At 39.2% G+C, this 19765-nt stretch overlaps 2 protein-coding genes across 2 annotated transcripts in view; one reads left to right on the top strand and one right to left on the bottom strand.

Moving 5' to 3' along the window:
* Positions 1–19765, top strand: part of nrg3a (neuregulin 3a) — a 360952-nt gene that overhangs the window by 72434 nt on the left and 268753 nt on the right. The gene's annotated exons all lie outside the window — the stretch shown is intronic.
* On the bottom strand, positions 1284–1970 carry LOC146560723 (uncharacterized). Its single transcript, XM_085296130.1, has one exon. It carries the CDS (start codon positions 1890–1892, stop codon positions 1284–1286), a length of 609 nt encoding a protein of 202 aa, XP_085152256.1. The 5' UTR covers positions 1893–1970.

Below are 19765 nucleotides of genomic sequence, written 5' to 3'. Positions count from 1 at the left end.
GACATCTTTTTTTCTTTCTGAGAGAAAATGGCTCGAGGAAAGAAACACACATTGTAAGCCTCAAAAATGCCTTCAAATTCACGAGGACTGGCATTTGATCCCCACAAAAACAGTGGCGTGCCACTGCTTTGTCCTCACAAAGATGTTTAAACAAGTACACACACACACAAATTTACCAAAAACCTAAACCAAAAACATAGTGGACGAAAAAAAAATGTTATTAAGTCAGTTGCCCTCCTGCTGGAAGTCAGTATTTCTCTGGTTTTCATTATTATTATTTTTCTTATTTTTTAGCATTCTGTTGCCTTGATTCTGATAATTGGGCGCTATTGTGATGTTAGCAGGTTGTCAAGGTAGTGAGAGTAAACAAAATAACCCCTACTGTGCTAAAAAGAAGAGAAAAGGTTTCTACTGACCACTTGCCTGTTTTCGTCGTTAGCTCCATCTATGTGTGTTTGTGCCTGCGTGTATTATGGAAAGTCAAACAAGAAAGAGATTTGAGATTGAAAGCAGAGTTTGGTTACAAAACAATAATAAGTGATTTGTTTGTGGGGGGCAAGAAGTTCAAGTTCAAGTTCAAAGTTTATTCGCCACATGCAGGTTGCCCTGCAGTGGAATGAACCCGCCCCCCGACCTTACACACACAACACAGACATCACATGGGGATATAAGTCAGAGAACAGTTGCATTACAGAAAAACCACTGAAATGGACACTACAATGGGAAAAGTACAAGAAGAAAAAAAGAGACCCCTACTCATGCTGGGCTACAGGAGGACAGCATGAGAACAGGAAACAAAAAAAACTCCTCTGCACAGAAAAGCACATAAACGTCCACAGTACAACATTATAGAGCACGTGACCAGCAACAGGGATGGGTAGGGGATAAGGAGTAATCCCAGGCAACACAGCAGCCATCCTGCCACTGCGCCGACTCTCCAGCGCGGGCCCAGACCCGCCTCGTGTTCCCAGGAAGCAACAAGCATCGAAGGCATTGGAAGGGGAGGGGGGATGTGTGAATGCTTATCAGTGTAAGTGTATGTGTGTGCGTGTCCATAGTTCAGCTGAGAAAGTGTCCTTCACCCTATCAGGCTAAGTAAACAGTCTGCTAGCCAACCCAGGTGGCCTTGCACGGGATGGGAAGAATAGTCATCACACAGTCGTTATCAGGGAGTTTTTGTTCGGCTCCAGCCTTGAGCCTGCAGCTGGCGCCGTGGTGTCCGCATGTTGATGTCGTTGATTTTTCTTTTATGCGAGCAGCTCAGGAGAATTTCAAGCTATTCTTTAACACTCTGACACTGGTCTCTCGATCTCCCGTTGGAGAGCCGCGAGCCTCCCCATGATGGTATCAAACTTCTGTTCCGTGGTGTTGTCATTCTTTTGATTCTGAGACCCCACAACTGCAGTGAGCCGTTCTGCGATGTGATCCAACTTTCGCTCAAGGGTCTCATATTGAAGAGGCCTCTCTTTGATGTATCCCATCATACGCTCAATGTTGTTATTTTGAGTCTTCACGGCAGCCGTAAGCGTCTCCAAGGTGTTAACCATGCTGCGTTCGTTGTGAGAGGTCGCGCCTCGTCCCATCGCTTCAATTCCAGCGGGCAGCCTTGGGGGGGTTTGAACAGCCGGTTCTGCTCTCTTATTTCTCCGATAAGTCAGGGCCAAGCCAGCTCCCATCAGCAAGAACCCTGTTATCATGGTTCCGAATAGGTAGATATCTTCAGCGTCCTCGATCGACAGTCCCGCCAGGCACGTGACCCTCCAGTTCTGCCACCCGTCCATCTTGTATCCGGCAGGGAAAGTCCCTCCAGGGCACTCGGGCTCTCCCGAGCTCAGACTTCTCGTTGAGAAAAGGGTGTCAATAGCATTCAGAGACCAGTTGATCAAATCCATAATTCTCTTTTAGGTTTTAGAGAACGACAGTGAGAGACTGTTCGAGGGAAAGTAATACACACGAGACAAGACAAGGACACAAGAGGCTAAGCAGGGAATATAAGGGTAAGGAGGAGAGGAGAAAAGTGCGACCGCCTTCGCCAAGAGCCAAGAAGAGAGGGTGTGAGTTCATTTCAACCACCAGGGCGATCGTGGCTCAAGAGTTGGGAGTTCGCCTTGTAATCGGAAGGTTGCCGGTTCGAGCCCCGGCTTGGACAGTCTCAGTCGTTGTGTCCTTGGGCAAGACACTTCACCCGTTGCCTACTGGTGGTGGTCAGAGGACCCGGTGGCGCCAGTGTCCAGCAGCCTCACCTCTGTCAGTGCGCCCCAGGGTGGCTGTGGCTACAATGTAGCTGCCATCACCAGTGTGTGTGAATGGGTGGATGACTGGATGTGTAAAGCGCTTTGGGGTCCTTAGGGACTAGTAAAGCGCTATATAAATACAGGCCATTTACCACCAGGTAAGGGTCTTTCTGTGTGGAGTTTGCATGTTCTCCCCATGTTTGCATGGGTTCTCTCTGGGTACTCCGGTTTCCTCCCACAGTCCAAAGACATGCAGTTAGTAGGGAAAGGTTAGTTGGAAACTCTAATTTGCCCATAGGTGTGAATGGTTGTCTGTGTCTGTGTCAGTGTTAGCCCTGTGACAGACCTGTCCGGGCTGACTCTGCCTCTCGCTCTAAGACAGCTGGGATAGGTTCCAGCAACCCTGACAAGGTTAAATAGAAGAGAATGGATGAATGGTTTGTGGGGGGTAAATGAGGACGGGGCCAAAACAAAGTCTGCTATGGTATATGCTACAGTTGGCAATCATTCTTAGCTGCGACTTGTGTAGTGATTGTATGGCATCATATCAAACTCAGCTTTAAAGGACTGCCATCCTTCGCTGTGATTATTTCTCTGTAATGGACTTTTTGAGTTTAACCTCTCTATTTGTTGAGACCTTAAAAGAATGACTTCACAATCTACTCAAGAAACTGTGACTTTTACGTTTACAAGCACAGGCTTCTTGGTGGTCGTGCACAAACCTATCGTCTTTCCTTATGTGGATACTTCCTTAAAGAGGGGTTTATATGAAACTGTGAGATTTTAACTTCAGAACTGGAAATCCATGGTTCTCCGTAGCATAACACTGATACTCTTTTACACCAAACTTGTCGAAACTGTGTTGAAAGTAAAGGCTAATGTCAAACAGCATAAACTTACAGAGCAATCTACTGTGTGTTGTATATTGGTCTTAATTATTTGTAGGAGTTTGGGTATTTTTTTAATTTATCAATTAATTAATTGTTTTAATGTGAACTGGTGCTGTGATAATTTCCCTGCAGGGACCTCCCCATGTGATTAATAAAGATCTATTCTATTCTAATGCAGAATCACGTGACCCGTACCTGCCGGTGCAGGCTGAGTCGTGAACGTGTGAGATGCTCTTGAAGAATGAAGACAAACGTTTTTTTTTCTTTCATAAAAAAAATATTATAATGATTCCTCGTGCAATAACAAACAGTAGAGAATTTATTTTTAGTTTAGTTTATTTATTTATTTGTCAGTGATGATGCACAAAACAGGAAAAAGAAGTGCTTTGTACTTAATTTAGCAGTTCATTTCCATCTGCAGTCCCTGGGTAGGGAGGCACAATAGTAAATATAAATTTCAAATATATATCTAACGCACTACATCGACTGCTCTGTTAGGCTGGGAATTCACGATGGACAAAACCAAACTGCATTGACTAATTTATGTGAAGATTTTTATATAGCATTTTTTTATGGGGATGACAAAGTAATAATAATCTATTATTGAGAAGCACCGCTCATAGACCTACCAGTGGCATCATTTTATGTTTATTTTATTTTTCCAATTTTTCGCTGTTGTCATTTTGATTGTTGATGCAATGTACAAAATGTTTTAAATAACAATCTATTGATTTTAATAATGTGTAGGCATAGGACAACTACTCCCCATTACCAGTTTAAAGAGAACAATGTTGTTTTACAAACAGTAAAAGAAAAAAATCAAATCGCTGAGACATGGGAGCTGGAAGCCAGATGTTTAAGCTGATCATATATGGTACAGCGAGAGACCATCTGATTAATCCTTAATCTTTTGTGTATGGTATGAAAGCAAATAACAAATTTATCATTTCACTTAACAAGCTTGCATGAAATTCGTCAAACGCCAAACTTAGATGATAAACAAGGTATGCAAGATTAATACATCACCAAGGAGGTGCAAAAGCGTGCTGGTATAAGCACCAATATCCTTATATATGTCCATTCTTTGTAGTTTCAGATATAAACGTTTATCTTATGGAAATCAATATCATGCACTGTTTTTCATAGCCAAATTCACTGCAGTGGTTCTTCAAAATCAGTAGTATTTCTTATTTTGAAGTATTCTTGCAAAAGAGGTCATGTTTGATAGTTTCGACTTTAATTGATAGCACGCTGCAAGTGGCAACATCCAAAGTTTCCTTTTGAAGTGAGAGGGTAAATTCAAAAAACTGTTTTGCTTATAAAGTACTACCTTAAACTTGGAAAATTAATGTTTCTCGCATATTTCCCACTTTGATCTTCCTGTTTATTTATTTTACCTGGAATGATCCTAATATGTTGCCATATCCTGGTATTTTTTGTGGTCTAGAAATTTACAGTCATACAATCTTAGTCTTTTCAAACTCTCTCTTGCTTTTTAAAGAAATGCGCCTTCATAAAGCTATTCATGCTTTAGGATCTACTTCCCATAGTGCACTATGAAACTGTCTCGAACAAATTCAGTGTAGGATTAGCCTCTGATCACGAGTATCACTGCACTCACTGCTGTCACAGTGTGACTGGCCTACTGCAGCAGCCATGGGAGATTTGTAAAGGATTTAAAGCACTGACAACTTCAACAACCCTTACAAATTACTAAACATTGCCAGGTACTTGTCCTGACGAGGCTTTGATACAGAATGCCTGCCATGTGATTTAGGTTATCCTTTCTCTTTTTATTCTTCTTTTTAGCTTGAGTGAAACTCATCAGCCAGCGGCGAGACTGAAGCTAAAAGTACAAACTTTCAGGCAGCACAAAGCAAGCTGTGAGATGACCTGAATCTTAAAATCCTGATGAACACAGTGTCATAGTTGGAAACACTGTCAAAGATTTTGCTGCAAAATAACCATATATAGTAAATGTGTATGCTTGTGTTGACATAATTATTATTTTTTGTAATAAGATTAATAAAATATGTATATTATTTAGCAATCATAGGCTCATCAGGATCAATAAGCAATATGATTATTTTAATTGTTTGTTAGTGATAGCTTTGAGATATTACCATGACTAGCAGCACTACCTGCAAACTCATCCAACAGATAGATGCTGAATTTAATAATAATAATAATAATAATGGATACTTTATTGATCCCCATGGGGAAATTACTTGTTTTTCTCTGCATTTGACCCATTCACTCAGTGAAGCAGTGGGCAGCCCACTAAGCAGGCGCCCGGGGAGCAGTGTGTAGGGACGGTAACTTGCTCAGGGGTACCTCAGGGTAGCCGTTAAGTGGATTCGAACCGCCGACCTTCCGATCATGGGGTGACCACTTTACCTACTGAGCTATTTAATGTATATGTATATGTATATAAATGGTACTGAGGCAATAAAGGTCCCAGTTATTCACTTCCAAGCCAACTCCTTTTGTGAGTCTCCAAAACAAAACCTCCTCCTGAACCTAGAAAGATGTCTAGGGTCTCTATTTGAAGTGAGAGTGTACTGGTCCTGAGTAGAGGCGCTACATATATATATATGTATATATATATATACATACACACACACACACACACACACACACACACACACACACACACACACACACACACACACACACACACACACACACACACACACACACAGATATTAAAAAGATGATTTAAGACCTTTGTGTAGAACAGGATATTTGCATTTGCAGCCCCGTGGGTTCAAAGTGTTTTACATACAATAAGGTCTGCTGCTAACAATACGTGGACATATGCGCAGACCCACAGGGGCTAGACCTCAGGACTTGAATGTTCGGCCAGCTGTCTGCCGCTGGGTTGCTGGCAATGCTCCACCTCTGAGCTCACTCCTAACCTCATCTGAGTGCACATTTACACAGAAGCATGAAAGTGCACATGCGTGGGAACACACACACACATAGTGTCAGCCCACTGTCTTCGGTACCTGTGGTGCTGTATTTAGATTTGGCCATCTGTTCTGTCACCTGACAGGTGTAGGTGCAGTTCTTTTTCTTACTCTTTTTTTTCCACTCTCTCTCTTTGCCCTCCACTCTTTCTGAGGATGTATGAAAGAGTCATATGTATCAAAATTTACATGTATAATCAAATGCAGGGTCGACTGAGCAAACAGTCATTCTGTGTCACCCCCAAAAGCCCATTTTTCTCAGTGAAGTAAAATAAATCAATCACAAGAACTCAAGTGTAATGATAAATGATAAAGCACTGTAACCCATCGATTAAAACCATAAATGACATGGATGAAGTGTTCAGTGAAGTCAGCCAACTAGGTAAAGCCTAGCAGATAGCTAAACACCATATCTGGCTACTTTGATACCCACTTGTCACACATAGCAGCCGCACTCTTAATGTGCATAACTTTAGGCCTTAATACAGTTTAAATGGGTGAGTTATACAATGCCACCTGCATAGTTGCATTAAAGTGGGAAAATGGCTTTAGAGACTAAAACCATGTTTGTAGGCTGTAAAGATGTTTATTTCTCCTGTAAAGTTGGACCATTTAACAATGAAACATATGGAGAGTTACTTAGAGTACAGAGGCCAGCTGTTGGCGTCAAATTCTAGCTGCACCAAAAAACTACATCATGACTACAGAAGTTAACACTACAGTGTTAAAACTGTAACTATACTGTTGAACCATGTTTTAAATTTATTGTCAGTCATTTCTGTGTAAATAGAGATTTTTTAAATCCAATTTACTCGAGCACTCTAAAGTTTTGAACAGATTTTTTTTGCCCAGTCCATCTCATTACTCTTTTAACCCAAAAAAAGAAGAAAAGTGTCAGAGAAACAGAGAAAAATCCAAGATGATTAACACCATTAAACTCATGCCTGTTATTGAAACAGATAGTAAACACAATCCCACCTTTTCAACAGCAGCACAGTTCTAGAATAAAATACATAATATCTTTTTCATATTCCAGTATAACTTTGAGCTCGTGGTATATGCCGATACCCAAACATTCTGTATGAGGGGAGTAGTACAACATAATTTTAATGGCTTTTATATAGTCATTTAGTGAAAGATGTGTGTAATGATCAGTCAGGCCAGATGGTACTGATCCATCATTCTTTGTTGATGAGGTCATTTGACAGCACACCTGCGGCTGCTTAAGCAGGTCATTGTGTGAAGGTAATCAGCATGAAGAAAAGCATGTGGTCCAAATGAAAATCTTTGCAGGTAGTTAATAATTTCAGCAGTGCGAGTTTTATATATGCCAAGGATCTTCTTTTCTTTCAGGATAATACTGCAAGTTTAGCTAAAGAACACTGAATGAGACAATCCATATGAGAACAGAGCAGACAGAGGTAAAGAAAAAAAGATGTGTCTATAAAAATAGCTCTGTGATTGTGCTTGAAACACCAACAGACTGAGTCACTCTGGCTGCCAACAATATATTGGCTGTCCCCAAGAGACACATAAGAAGACATAAAAACTTTATGAAAATCAAACAAAACATCAAATAAAGCGCAGTTAAAACAGAGAGAGCGAAATTAGAGAGAGTACTGATGACATAACTAGCTTAATATTTCAATGGACAGAAGTCTGTTGATGCAACACTTTGAGATGAAAAATTGAGATGCTTGACTCTGTTATTTGCAGCGTTGAAAAAGAAATTTTCTAAATTTTCACTCAACAGCTACTTAATTGGTTCTCGAGGTGAGTGTCTGGTCGATCAGAGAGAAAATGTTTAATTAATGAGCGTGTCGAACACACACTGAGGCATGCAAGTGTGCACAGTTAATTTTTTATTCAAAGCCGCACTCTTATGCACACTTGGCTCCTAAACAGGTGCCAGCAGACACACCAACATGAGCGTAAACACACGCACATACAACAAACACATAATCAGGCTGACTCAGCAAAACACAGCAAGTCTGCCGGCACTCTTCACGCCTTCATGTCCTCTGAAAAGCAAAGTTTTAAAGCTGAAGCTGTGATTTGTGCCAGACAGTTGTGATAAACACTTTATGAAAAAATATGTAGCTAACAACTAACCTATGTAAAAGTAAAGGGTCAAGAGACTAAGCATCATTGGCAGAAATACCACAGGTAACTAAAAATGAACAGAGTTAAAAAAAAAAAAAAAAAAAAAAATAATATATATATATATATATATATATATATATATATATATATATATATATATATATATATATTATGAAAGTAAGAGAGAGCAGATGTGCAGTGAAGAAATGGCAAACGAAGAAGGAAAGAGCATCTCATTAATATTTAAAGGGCAAAAGTCAATGGAGCTGTTTATGTCACATTTCAAAGAAAAGACAGGAAAGAAGAAAGGATTTCTTTTCTTCTTATTTTATTGAGGCTGCAGTGCACACTTTGAACTGCCTGAGCTTAATTGGAATCACTATGGAAATTGGAGATGCAATTTATTTCCTTAATTATCTGAAAGTTTTACATTTCTCTTCTCTTGAATAAATTTACACTGGCTGGTATCCATGCATGCTACAGAGTGACAGGGACTTTCTGACTTTTTACCCTCCAAAACAAAACCTAAAGTATGTTGTTACATATTGACAGACAACACACTAAAAGATTTTTAAAAGAAGATACCCTGCACAAACACATTCAAGGCCTGCTGGCACAAACACCGAATCAATTCTTTCTGGTCACTGCTGAATAAACAGAGGACCTCAACTTCAAAGCCTGAATGAGAAAGCAGGAGAGGCTGAAAAAGTCAAGGAGAGTTGAGAGCATTGCTCAGTCTTTATCGAGCATTTTACTTAATCTTCCATGTGTACCTGCCTTTTTACATTAGGACATCTTTCATCAGACAGCTCATCACCTACTTTACTTCTGTGGAAGCTCTTTTATCCATTCCTGGCTTTTGTGTGTGCGTGCGTGCGTGCATGTTTGTATATGTGTGTGGGTGTGTGTGTGTGTGTGTGCACTGGATTATTCCAGCTCTAACTTTTAGTCTCTAAATCAAACAAACGTCACCAAAGATCCCAGATTTCTGCTGGTTTAGCTTTATCATATTATCATTATTAGCACGTAAACAGTGCATGTTGCTCCTAATATATTATTTTCCCAAACTTCAATATAGAGGGCATTTTGTATTCTTTACTTGTGGACCTTTGGTGTATATCAAGACCTCATTTAAGGTGTTTTTGTATGCAATGTCCCATTGGTCAGTATAAATACACAAATTCCCTTTGACCTATCTGGTAATTTGCTACCCCAGCCTTTTTCCAGAGTTCTCTTTTAAATTCAATGCTATGCTAAGCTACTAACCTTTAGCTTTATACTTAATGGAGAGTCATTTCCATAGTATTGATCTACTCGTCTAGCTCTCAAAAGGCAATAAGCATATTTCCCAAAATGCCACGAAAAAACAGTTATTTCATGTCAATAAAATGTAATTTTTACAGTGCAATAGGCAGCACAGGTGACAAAAAGATTCAGCAGCTCGCCGAGCTTTATCCAAATTGTCAGCTGTAATAAGCCTTCCACCCTGAGTTGAGCACAGGGCAGACAAGCCAATCAGTGACATAAGCAGGGTGTGACTGGCTAATTAGCTACTGTGCTGGTACTATATAATGTAATTTACAACCACATAAATGTTGCTCCTGCAGTTTCCTTTGAGAAGACTATCTAAGGCACTTTCAGTTTGGTCTAAAAAAGGGAAGAAGAACGTTTTGTGGAGTAAGGTCATGATGCTCATTTTTCCTGGAAAAGTGCAAATATCTTTTTTACTTTTAAACCAATGGGGGGATCCATCTGCTGCAAGAGAAGGTGGCATTTATCCCCAAATTTTCGGTGCATTTGTCAGAGATGCCCTGAATAAAGTCAAGCTAAAAGAGGATGTTTTCCATTACAGGAGATGGTATCTAGTGTGCGCATTTGAGTCTTTAAATGTTTAAATATGCCATCTCTTCCTTTCTTTCTCCATCGCTCTTCTTCTTCACATACACTATCTCTGTCCCTCAGAGGAATTAGGTGACTCAGAAACCAATTAAACTGAATTGCTACTGCTAGACAGAAGAGGAGGAAGAGGAGGAGAGTGGGGAGGTAGAAGAAAGGGATTTAGAAGGAGAAAGGGAGGTAGAGAGGGAGGTGAGGAATTGGAGATACTGACGAGAAGCAGAATTTCAAAACAGACGCCTACATTATCCTGCTCATTAAAGACTCAGATGCTTTGGTATTAGAGAGCTGTTTCTGGAGTGTTTGTGTGTGTCTGTGTGCATAATGTGTGGGTGCATTCATGCCTATTTGCGTGAGTGTATGTGTGCATAAATCTGTATTCATAATGTGCATGTGCATGTACAGTATGTCTTTGTCCATGGTTGTTTGTTGATATTCAGAAAAGTGTTTGCTTATGCAAATCAGATATGAATAAAATCCTTTGAATATGAGCATGTTGTAGTTACAGCAAGTTCCTCTACTCAAATCTGTGTGGGGGAGAACTTGGCAGGAATACAGCAGGAGTTTGGTGCTACTAGATGGAAAACAGCCTTCCTAAGAATACTAGGATGGAATAAACATGTCTTCCATCTTCATCAATACGATGTGTATTCACTTTTTGTATCTATATTTCTGTAACTTTAGTAGTAGTATGCAGTCAGCAGACATTTCACATATGATGTGGACACTGGCATAAATGAAATCTTAGCTGTGCGCCTTTGAAGGATGGGGGTTGGAGGATTTGAGTTTAAAGTGAGCGCCACAGTGATGCTACTTTAGAAACGTGAATAGATAGAAATGGAGGCTGCCTGACTGCTCATCGGTTTATTATCTGTTGATGTTCAGGGTCTGGCTGCAGGATTCACTCAGCTCACTCTGGGTTCTTGGCTAGCCTAGCATTAGCATGCTGTCCGTGGCAGCATAATTCAGCTGTTTCTCTGCTGAATGCAGTTTGAAATTTACCATCATGCTCTCGTCCTTTTGTGTATAAAAATAAAAGTAATTCACGTTGTAGACTGTGGCACTATTCAGCTAATCCAGCACAACTCAAATAAGCTGATTATAGCGCAAGTGCAAGTGGAACTGATACCCAGGCATGCAGACTACTGAGAACCGGTTCTCTACAAGAACCAGGTCGCGATTCCCATTCCTGCTGGTATGCCATTTAAATTTACTGCATATGACAGATGCCCACAGCAAATGAACCAATGCTAATATCCAACTCAAATGTTGAGATATGTAGATCTATCCTGACCACTCTCATAGTGCAGTCTTGAATTTATTTATTTTTTTGTCTACAGGCGATTGCTTGTGATTGATCAGCTGTATCACTGTGTGTCTGTGTTGTGTCATTTTGTCATCATTGATGACACAATCAGTCATAATTAGTTTAACAGATCTGCACCAGCACTGCACTGATTATTTTACAATTTTCTTTTATAATTTAGATTTTTTTCGTTTTCTGTGACATCTCTTCTGCTCTGGGTCAATCTGACCCGCAACATAACAGGACGGTTAAGAAATATGTGCTCCTCGTACTTCTTGAGCAGATTAGAAATTTCAATAAACCCAATTATCCAGTGTTTTTGTTTACCTCAATTTACTGTCCACTCTGAAACTGAAAAGTCTTTCTCTGTGAATTTCTGTTTTTAAATATGTTTAGAAAACACAATAAACCAAAAGTCATAACTCAAAATGTAGCTCGGAAAAATCAGCTCAGTCTGTTCTGATATATAACACATTTCAACTAAATAAGTAAGCACCCCTTCAACCTTTCAACATACTCACCTGTTGGCAATATTGCACTTCCTGTTTTCATCAATGAAAACACAAATGAAACCAAAGTGCCAAATCTCAAAGCAATGATCCCAGCTGGAAGCCCTTGTAAGTTTCCTTTTATGTTTTGTTTGTTACTGCAGGTACATTGCTTAGGCACGTATTCTCCGCAGTGCAAATCCACATTGTTTTCTGTCTTAAAAGAGTAAAATACAAACCCAAATAAGAGAAATAACCAAAGCTAACATTGTGTGCAGCTAGAAGACTCATTCTTCACTCCTGGAAGTTTTTCTTTCTATCGCTCTGTCTCTCTTTCTTTCCCTCCTCACATTTTGAATCCATCTGTTCTTCCATCTCTTTCTGTGACACTCGTCTGCTCTTACCCCTCTTCTCACTCGTTCTCAGGAACGACCTGTACTCCACACAAATCCTCACACTCTGCTGTGCGTGAGAGTGTTCCTCTGCATATGTGTGTGAATTCATGCATGTGTGTTGTCTCCCAGGTTGTTATCTGTTTGATGTGTGATCAAAGGGCCTCTCAACTAGGATGAGCAGCCAAATAAACCAAGCTGGGTCTGTGTGTATGTGGACGTGTGCTTTGTCTGTATGTGTTTGTTTGGTGCATTATTTTGTATGTTCATTTTGTTTGCATCATATATGGACTCAATGGTATCATCCCCCCATGTCGTGACATGGTCTTGTATGAGGACTGTGTAGAGACATGCTTGTTTGTATTTGCCTATGGTTCACTGGCTGCTGCTGCCATGCTTATACATGCAAAACACAACAAATCAGTAATGGATGCACTTAGGGTATCGGTGTCACAGATGCAGCAAGAGGCATTTATTGTTACATGCGACCACTCTGAAAATATAGCATATATATATATATGTGTGTGTGTGTGTGTGTGTGTTTGCATGTTTATATGTATTTTTAAACATGCAAACACAATCACACAAACAATGAAATGTAGTATTAGATGAAAAATTGATGACATTAAATAAAAAAGATTATGGTAAATGGTCTGTATTTGTATAGCGCTTTTCTAGTCCCTAAGGACCCCAAAGCGCTTTACACATCCAGTCATCCACCCATTCACACACACACATTCACACACACTGGTGATGGTAAGCTACATTGTAGCCACAGCCACCCTGGGGCGCACTGACAGAGGCGAGGCTGCCAGACACTGGCGCCACCGGGCCCTCTGACCACCACCAGTAGGCAACGGGTGAAGTGTCTTGCCCAAGGAAACAATGACTGAGACTGTCCAAGCCGGGGCTCGAACCGGCAACCTTCCAATTACAAGGCGAACTCCCAACTCTTGAGCCACGATCGCCCCAGATCATATGCCAAAGGTCAAACTATGGTGAAAAAGTGAAGCTAACACGTCTTTATTTCCTTGAATCAGGAAGACTGGTTTCTTTCATCTTCGGTTACCTTCAAAAGTGAAGCCATTCCTCCGTTTCAGAGACTTTGAGAGAGCTATCCATGCCTTCATTTCATCTCACCTCGACTTTTGTAATAGTCTTTACTCAGGTGTCATTCTGTCATCAGTTAGCCGACTGCAGCTGGTCCAAAACGCTGCAGCACGGTTACTAACTGGAAAACGCAGGCAAGAATACATATCTCCCATACTAGCATCCATACACTGGCTGCCAGTTAGTTTTCGAACTGATTTTAAGATTTTATTACTCGTTCTTAAGGCATTGCACAGGTTAGCACTCTCATACCTTTCTGATCTTTTAAATTGGTACACTCCTGCAAGATCACTGAGGTCTGCAGATCAATTGGTCCAGATTAAAGCACAGAGGAGACGGGGCCTTTGCTGTGACTGCTCCTAAATTGTGGAACAAACTGCCCATTTATATCAAGACCTCCCCAACATTAGACACTTTCAAAACCCGTCTGACAACCCACTTTATTCCTTGGCTTTTAACCTCCCAGAACCTGGCGTCCACATATGAGGACATCATATTTTGGGTTGTCTAGACCACAATACTAAATTTTGCTCTACAGGGGCCTGATATCCACTTATGAGGACATTATACTGCCTCTGTTCTATCAAAAATGAAAACGAATGAGCAAAATCAGGTAAAAAGATAATTCTTTGTTTTTACATTCATCAGGTCCCGATCAGCCCAAATAGCAAAGAGAAATAAAAAAATACATGCCATGAAAGAATTGGGGTTTTAGGAGGTTAAATCAGAATGAGTTTGTACTACTTTTATTTTTCTTATTTCTTACTCAAATCTTCTCATTTTATGCTTCTTTTTCTTAGTTTTTATCATGTCTTCCTATGTTTTTTTTTAATCTCTTTTGATTATCTTAAATGTACAGCACCTTGGTCAACAGTTGTTGTTTTAAATTTGCCTTATAAATAATTTTGACCTCGACTTTGAATTCCCGCCTGAGCCTGGTTCTAAAAGCCACGATCCCCACGATCTCCATGTTACAACTGTCCACTTTTAGAACTGATATATATGTATATATATATATATATATATATATATATATATATATATATATATATATATATATATATGTATACATATATATACATATATATATATATATATATATATACACATACATACATACATACATACATACATACATACATATGTGTATATATATACATACATACATACATACATACATACATACATACATACATATGTGTATATATATACATACATACATACATACATACATACATACATACATATATGTGTATATATATACATACATACATACGTACGTACGTACGTACGTATGTACGTACGTACGTACGTGTATATATATATATATATATATATATATATATATATATATATATATTTATATTAGGGGTGCAACGATATTCGTATCGATATTGAACCGTTCGATACAGTGCTTTCGGTTCGGTACGCATATGTATCGAACAATACAACATTTGTAATTTATTTTATCAATTTTCCTTCTGACGATGCTGTCTGTGTGGAGCGCTCAGTGAATCTGTGTTCGACTACTCCGCCTAGGCTGCACTGTCGAGCGCAGATCCACTGAGCGCTCAACACAGACAGCATCGTCAGAAGGAAGAGTGCAGGGCAAGCTAGCGAGACAGAAGTTAAGCTCTACTTGCAACAGGCATTGGTGTGAACTAGTGTGTTAGCGCAGTTAGCTCGTTAACGTGTTGGCCGTCTAGCCCCATGCACGGAGCGATCGGCGGTAGCTCGTTAACGGAGATTTGCCGTGTTGTGGCGTTAAGGTCATTTCAACGAGATTAACCTGAAAGCACTAGTGGGAACACAACGAATATGACTGCACATTTACGCCGACATCATCCTAGTGCAAAGACAAGTGGAAGCAGACAAAAAAAAGCAAGCATGCTACTAACTTTAGCCGAGTCATTTAGACAGCTGTTAGCACATGATTCTCCTTATGCTGCTGAGAATATAGCCCAGAAGAAGCGGATAGTATAGCTTTTATTTTGGAAAGAGCCATTTCTCTGTAATAAACTCTCTTTTCCAAAGATGAGTGATTCCTCAATCAGATACAGGGCTTGCAATATCGCTAGCCCGACGTCCTGGAGCTAGCGATTTTTTTCAGTCGGGCTACCAAAATCTTTCTCTTCCCTGCCCGTCGGGCTATTGTAGGAAAAATATATGTCAATGCTTTTGCATTCTTTCAGAAATGTAGCTGGGTAATTATGTCATTGGCATCGGTGAGCCACTGTCAATATGTGACATATTGAAGTCGCGTTTGAATTTGCGCTTGTTTTTTTGCTTTCACTTTGCAATCCTGCGAACTGTGTATAGAGAGCGACAGCACTGATCTGTGAGTGATGATAATTTGTGCACCAATTCCTCTGACATCGTCTTATTAATCGTTAGCTTACTATGCAAACATGACAAGTGAAATCTCCCGCAGCTTACACATGTGAGAGGTTGATCGCGCAGAGAATCGCTGAGCTTATGTGAGTGAGCGTGTAAAAGCATTTCAGTTCTGCTGAGCCAAATAAGACAGGTCAGGGTGAAGAAGTGACAGCCAAAGAAAAGCTTACCACAAAACGGAGAAGTTATGACAAATCAGACTATAAGGCAAAAAGAAAGTGCAGCTTTATGGTTTCATGGACAAAAGAATTTCTGTGGCTGCGATATGATGAGCTAAATAACCAGGGCTGCACATAAGTGGGCCGCAGGTGTGCATTCGCTGTCAAAATAAAAAACACGCACAAGGGTTAGGGTTAAATTTAAAAACTGTACTTTTGAGTTAAAATATATATTTATAATTTTAATAAATGACAAATTAAAAATGCATGAACATTTTTTTGTATCGAAAAAATATCGAACCGTGACACCAAAGTATCGAACCGAACCGAACCGTGAATTTTGTGTATCGTTGCACCCCTAATATATATATATATATATATATATATATATATATATATATATATATATATATATATATGTGTATATGTATGTATATGTATATATGTATGTATATGTATATATGTATGTGTATATGTATGTGTATATGTATGTGTATATGTATGTATATATGTATATATATATATATATACACATATATATATATATATATATACACACATATATATATATATATATATATATATATATATATACATACACACATATATATATATATATATATATATATATATATATATATATATATATATATATATATATATATATATATATATATGTTTAGAACTCAGTGCAAAAATTTTACCAACATCATTTTCCTTCATAGCAAATTTGGTGTACATGTTATGTATTTCTGTAATGTTTATAATTGATTAAACATATGCATCGCCAGGTATGAGGGTAGGTGCCAACTAGGCCACTACTTGTTGACATCAATGAAGTGAACCTTTTGAATGGATATTTGGAGCATTTTTAAATGAGTTATCTGCCAGTTAATATGGCCTTCTATGTGATTAATTGAACCGTCGATCAAGGACATCTGTGCTCTGTTTCTTGCACCATTTTTATCTACAAAATGCACGTTCACTAACTAGCTGTGGATGTTACAGTGACTATGTCCATCTTTTATTTAAAGTGTTTGTGCACTCATGGATACTTGGGTGAAAAATAATGTAGGAAATAGTCAACAGGTACTACAGGAGCAGTAAATGTTTTTTAAAGGAATGCACAATCAAACAACATAATGAAAAACATTATCAATATAAAGTTATTTGTACTCAGTTTAATAAAATCATTAATTCAGTGCAGAACAAAAAATAAGAGCTTCATCATGTTTTATGTTTCACTGAAGTCTCTAAACTAAACCTCTCCTTACACCTTCTTGTCTGGTCTGCAGAGGCATTTATGTGGATTCACATAAATGCCAGAGATATCCTAGTTACCAGCTTTGTTCTGCTTAACGGCTGAACAAATTTTGTGGGGTTTTTTATGCATAATGAAGCTGCAATGAAAACAAATTTACAGCACAGTGGTGCACTGTCTCATGAATCATGGCCCCTCTGCTGTTTGTATTAAGGTGCAGATCTGGACAGATTTGTTGTTGTGCTACATTATGTGTTATAAATGTGACCGAGACACTAGAAATATTACTCCAAATACTGCCAAGTAAATATGTGGGAGAAAAAAAATGTGTTCTGATGCATTATGACTATTGCTGCTCTTTGAGGTTGAACAAAGTGTTGAATTATGTTGGAGGCTCAGCCACTTTGACTTTGTGGCTGAAGCAGCACAGTGGTTATGAAGACTGACCTTAAAGGAAGCTCAGAGAGCTTGGAAAACACACCTAAGGAACTGGAACAAAATGAGAACGAGATTGTTTACTCATGTATTATAAACACGAGTGCATTAACCTCATTGTGGTTTGGGATTTAGATGCTGTATTTGTGCGAGGTGGGTGTTTGCATGCGGGTAAACATGTGACTGCACATACACTGTAGTATGCATACGTAATCTGCTTATGTGCTTGCATGTAGGTGTGTCATTATGTGTGTGCTTGAGTTTGTGTGTCTCTTCTAAGAAAGAAACCTGCATATGTCAGTCTCTTTTCCTTACAGTGAAAGAACAAAGAACTATTAAAAAGGTTTCATCATAAATAGAAGCCATCTATTTGGGACAGGTGTTCTGTTAAAGCCAGTGGGAACACCACTGGCTAGTCTGCTGACTTAGTCTCTTGGTGCAGATACCAATTTAACCAGCAGATATCTGGGCCAGGACTAAACACAAAACTGTAAACTGCTGTTACACAATAGCCGATGCAAACAGTCTGTTTATCTGCATGAGATCAGTCTACTCAAAAGTGATTGGTCAAAAGTGCTCTGACCACAGCTGCACCACAACCACAGACTAGGAAATGTATCCTAGTCTCATTGTCATTAGTTTATTGATTATTTGGAAGTCACGAAGGTCCAATCAGACCAAATAAATGGCTCGCCAGACAAAATTGACTTAGATAATGAAAACAAAGTAATAGTGGAAATACAAAGCAAGGAATACATAACTAGAATGTGCTAAGGCGATGTAAAATCCTAAACTTTACACACATCATCTCAAAACTGCCAAGAAATCTTAGGAAAATATTACACCACCAGTCAAAAACAAAGACTGGCATGCATAGCTGGTATATTAGGTTAGAAACTACCATAAACTCCACCTCATAGGACAAGAGTTGCAGTCAGTCATGAACTTTGGGTCTATGTCTAGTATTGAATAAGAGAAGTGCTTTTACATTTGGGAAAAGGTTCAAATTTGGCATTGGGAGATCGGAGCTGGAAAAACCAAAACTTCCACTCTGTTTCATATACAGTATACAAATTTCCTTGCAGTTTTAGGATCGACGTGTAACTGTGTTGGTTCTGGGTCATAATGTATATAACTTTGGGCATTAAGATTGTGAGAGAGTGCACTAAGTCCTCTGAGTACGAAGTTGCATTTATGGGTCGTCTATGTTAAGAGATTTATGTTTGTGATGTGTGTCAGATAAACAGGCAGAGCAGGTTGTCACTTCCTAAATGGAAAGTAGGATACCCTCCGTGCACACCAACGAGGCCAATGATATCACTCCCTTCCCCTTTTTTCGCTTGATTTCAAAGGATTGCAGCATCCACTCAACTTGAGGGCCCTCAGGGTGCAAAATCAGACATCCACATTATAAAGCAGCAAGGGAGCTGAACTCTAGAAACAAGGCCAAGACATCATCACAAGCTATCTGTTAAACATTGCAACAGCTCAAGTTGATTTAAAATATCACTCAATTTGCTTCTCTTGCTTTTATGCAGTCCATCTGAAGTCAGTCACGATTAATGTAGCGACAAATTAGTGACACACTGTGCCTGCTTTAATTGTCCTTGACCATCATGTTCTTTCCAGTTATTTTTCTCTTTCGACTCTTACTTGGTTGCTGTTCAGCTGATTCCAGATGGTCAGTGAAACTTTATATCAAAATCCATCAAATGCTGTACTTTTCCCTTTATGTCAGTCCGTGGCCATGCGGATGGTCACGTAAGCTCAGTTGTAGTAAAAGCAGCCTTTTGAGTCTCCTTTTTGTTGTTACTGTTTTTTGTATTTTGTATTTTTTGCATTTGAAAAATTCCCAGATTTGCTAAAAACCAGATTAGCGTGCCTGGTGCAACAACAGACGAACTATGAGTTAGGCAGTCAAAAACTGCATTTCTCTGTCTGAACGTGATGGCCTTTTGCTAAATGTTTAAACAGATTGCTCATGTTTCTACTGTTATGAGCAAAAGATCTGTTGCTCTTGGGGCAGTGAGCACCAACAGCAATGACTTTAGCAAAGTAGAACCAAACTTATGAGTGTGTAATCCTGTGCAAGACAGGTAACCCTACGCCCTACCCATCACATGCAGAAA

Source organism: Mchenga conophoros, linkage group LG13 (genome assembly GCF_057382185.1).
Source record: "Mchenga conophoros isolate Kocher_MC1m ecotype Shallow Benthic linkage group LG13, M_conophoros_male_GT1.1, whole genome shotgun sequence".
NCBI classification, from domain to species: Eukaryota; Metazoa; Chordata; class Actinopteri; order Cichliformes; family Cichlidae; genus Mchenga; species Mchenga conophoros.
Note: the sequence above shows the minus strand (reverse complement) of the source record. Positions and strands in the feature narration are given on the sequence as shown.

What these genes read in the sequence shown, in the direction of transcription:
- LOC146560723 (XM_085296130.1), bottom strand. Translation starts at nt 1,892, where the DNA reads ATGGATTTGATCAACTGGTCTCTGAATGCTATTGACACCCTTTTCTCA.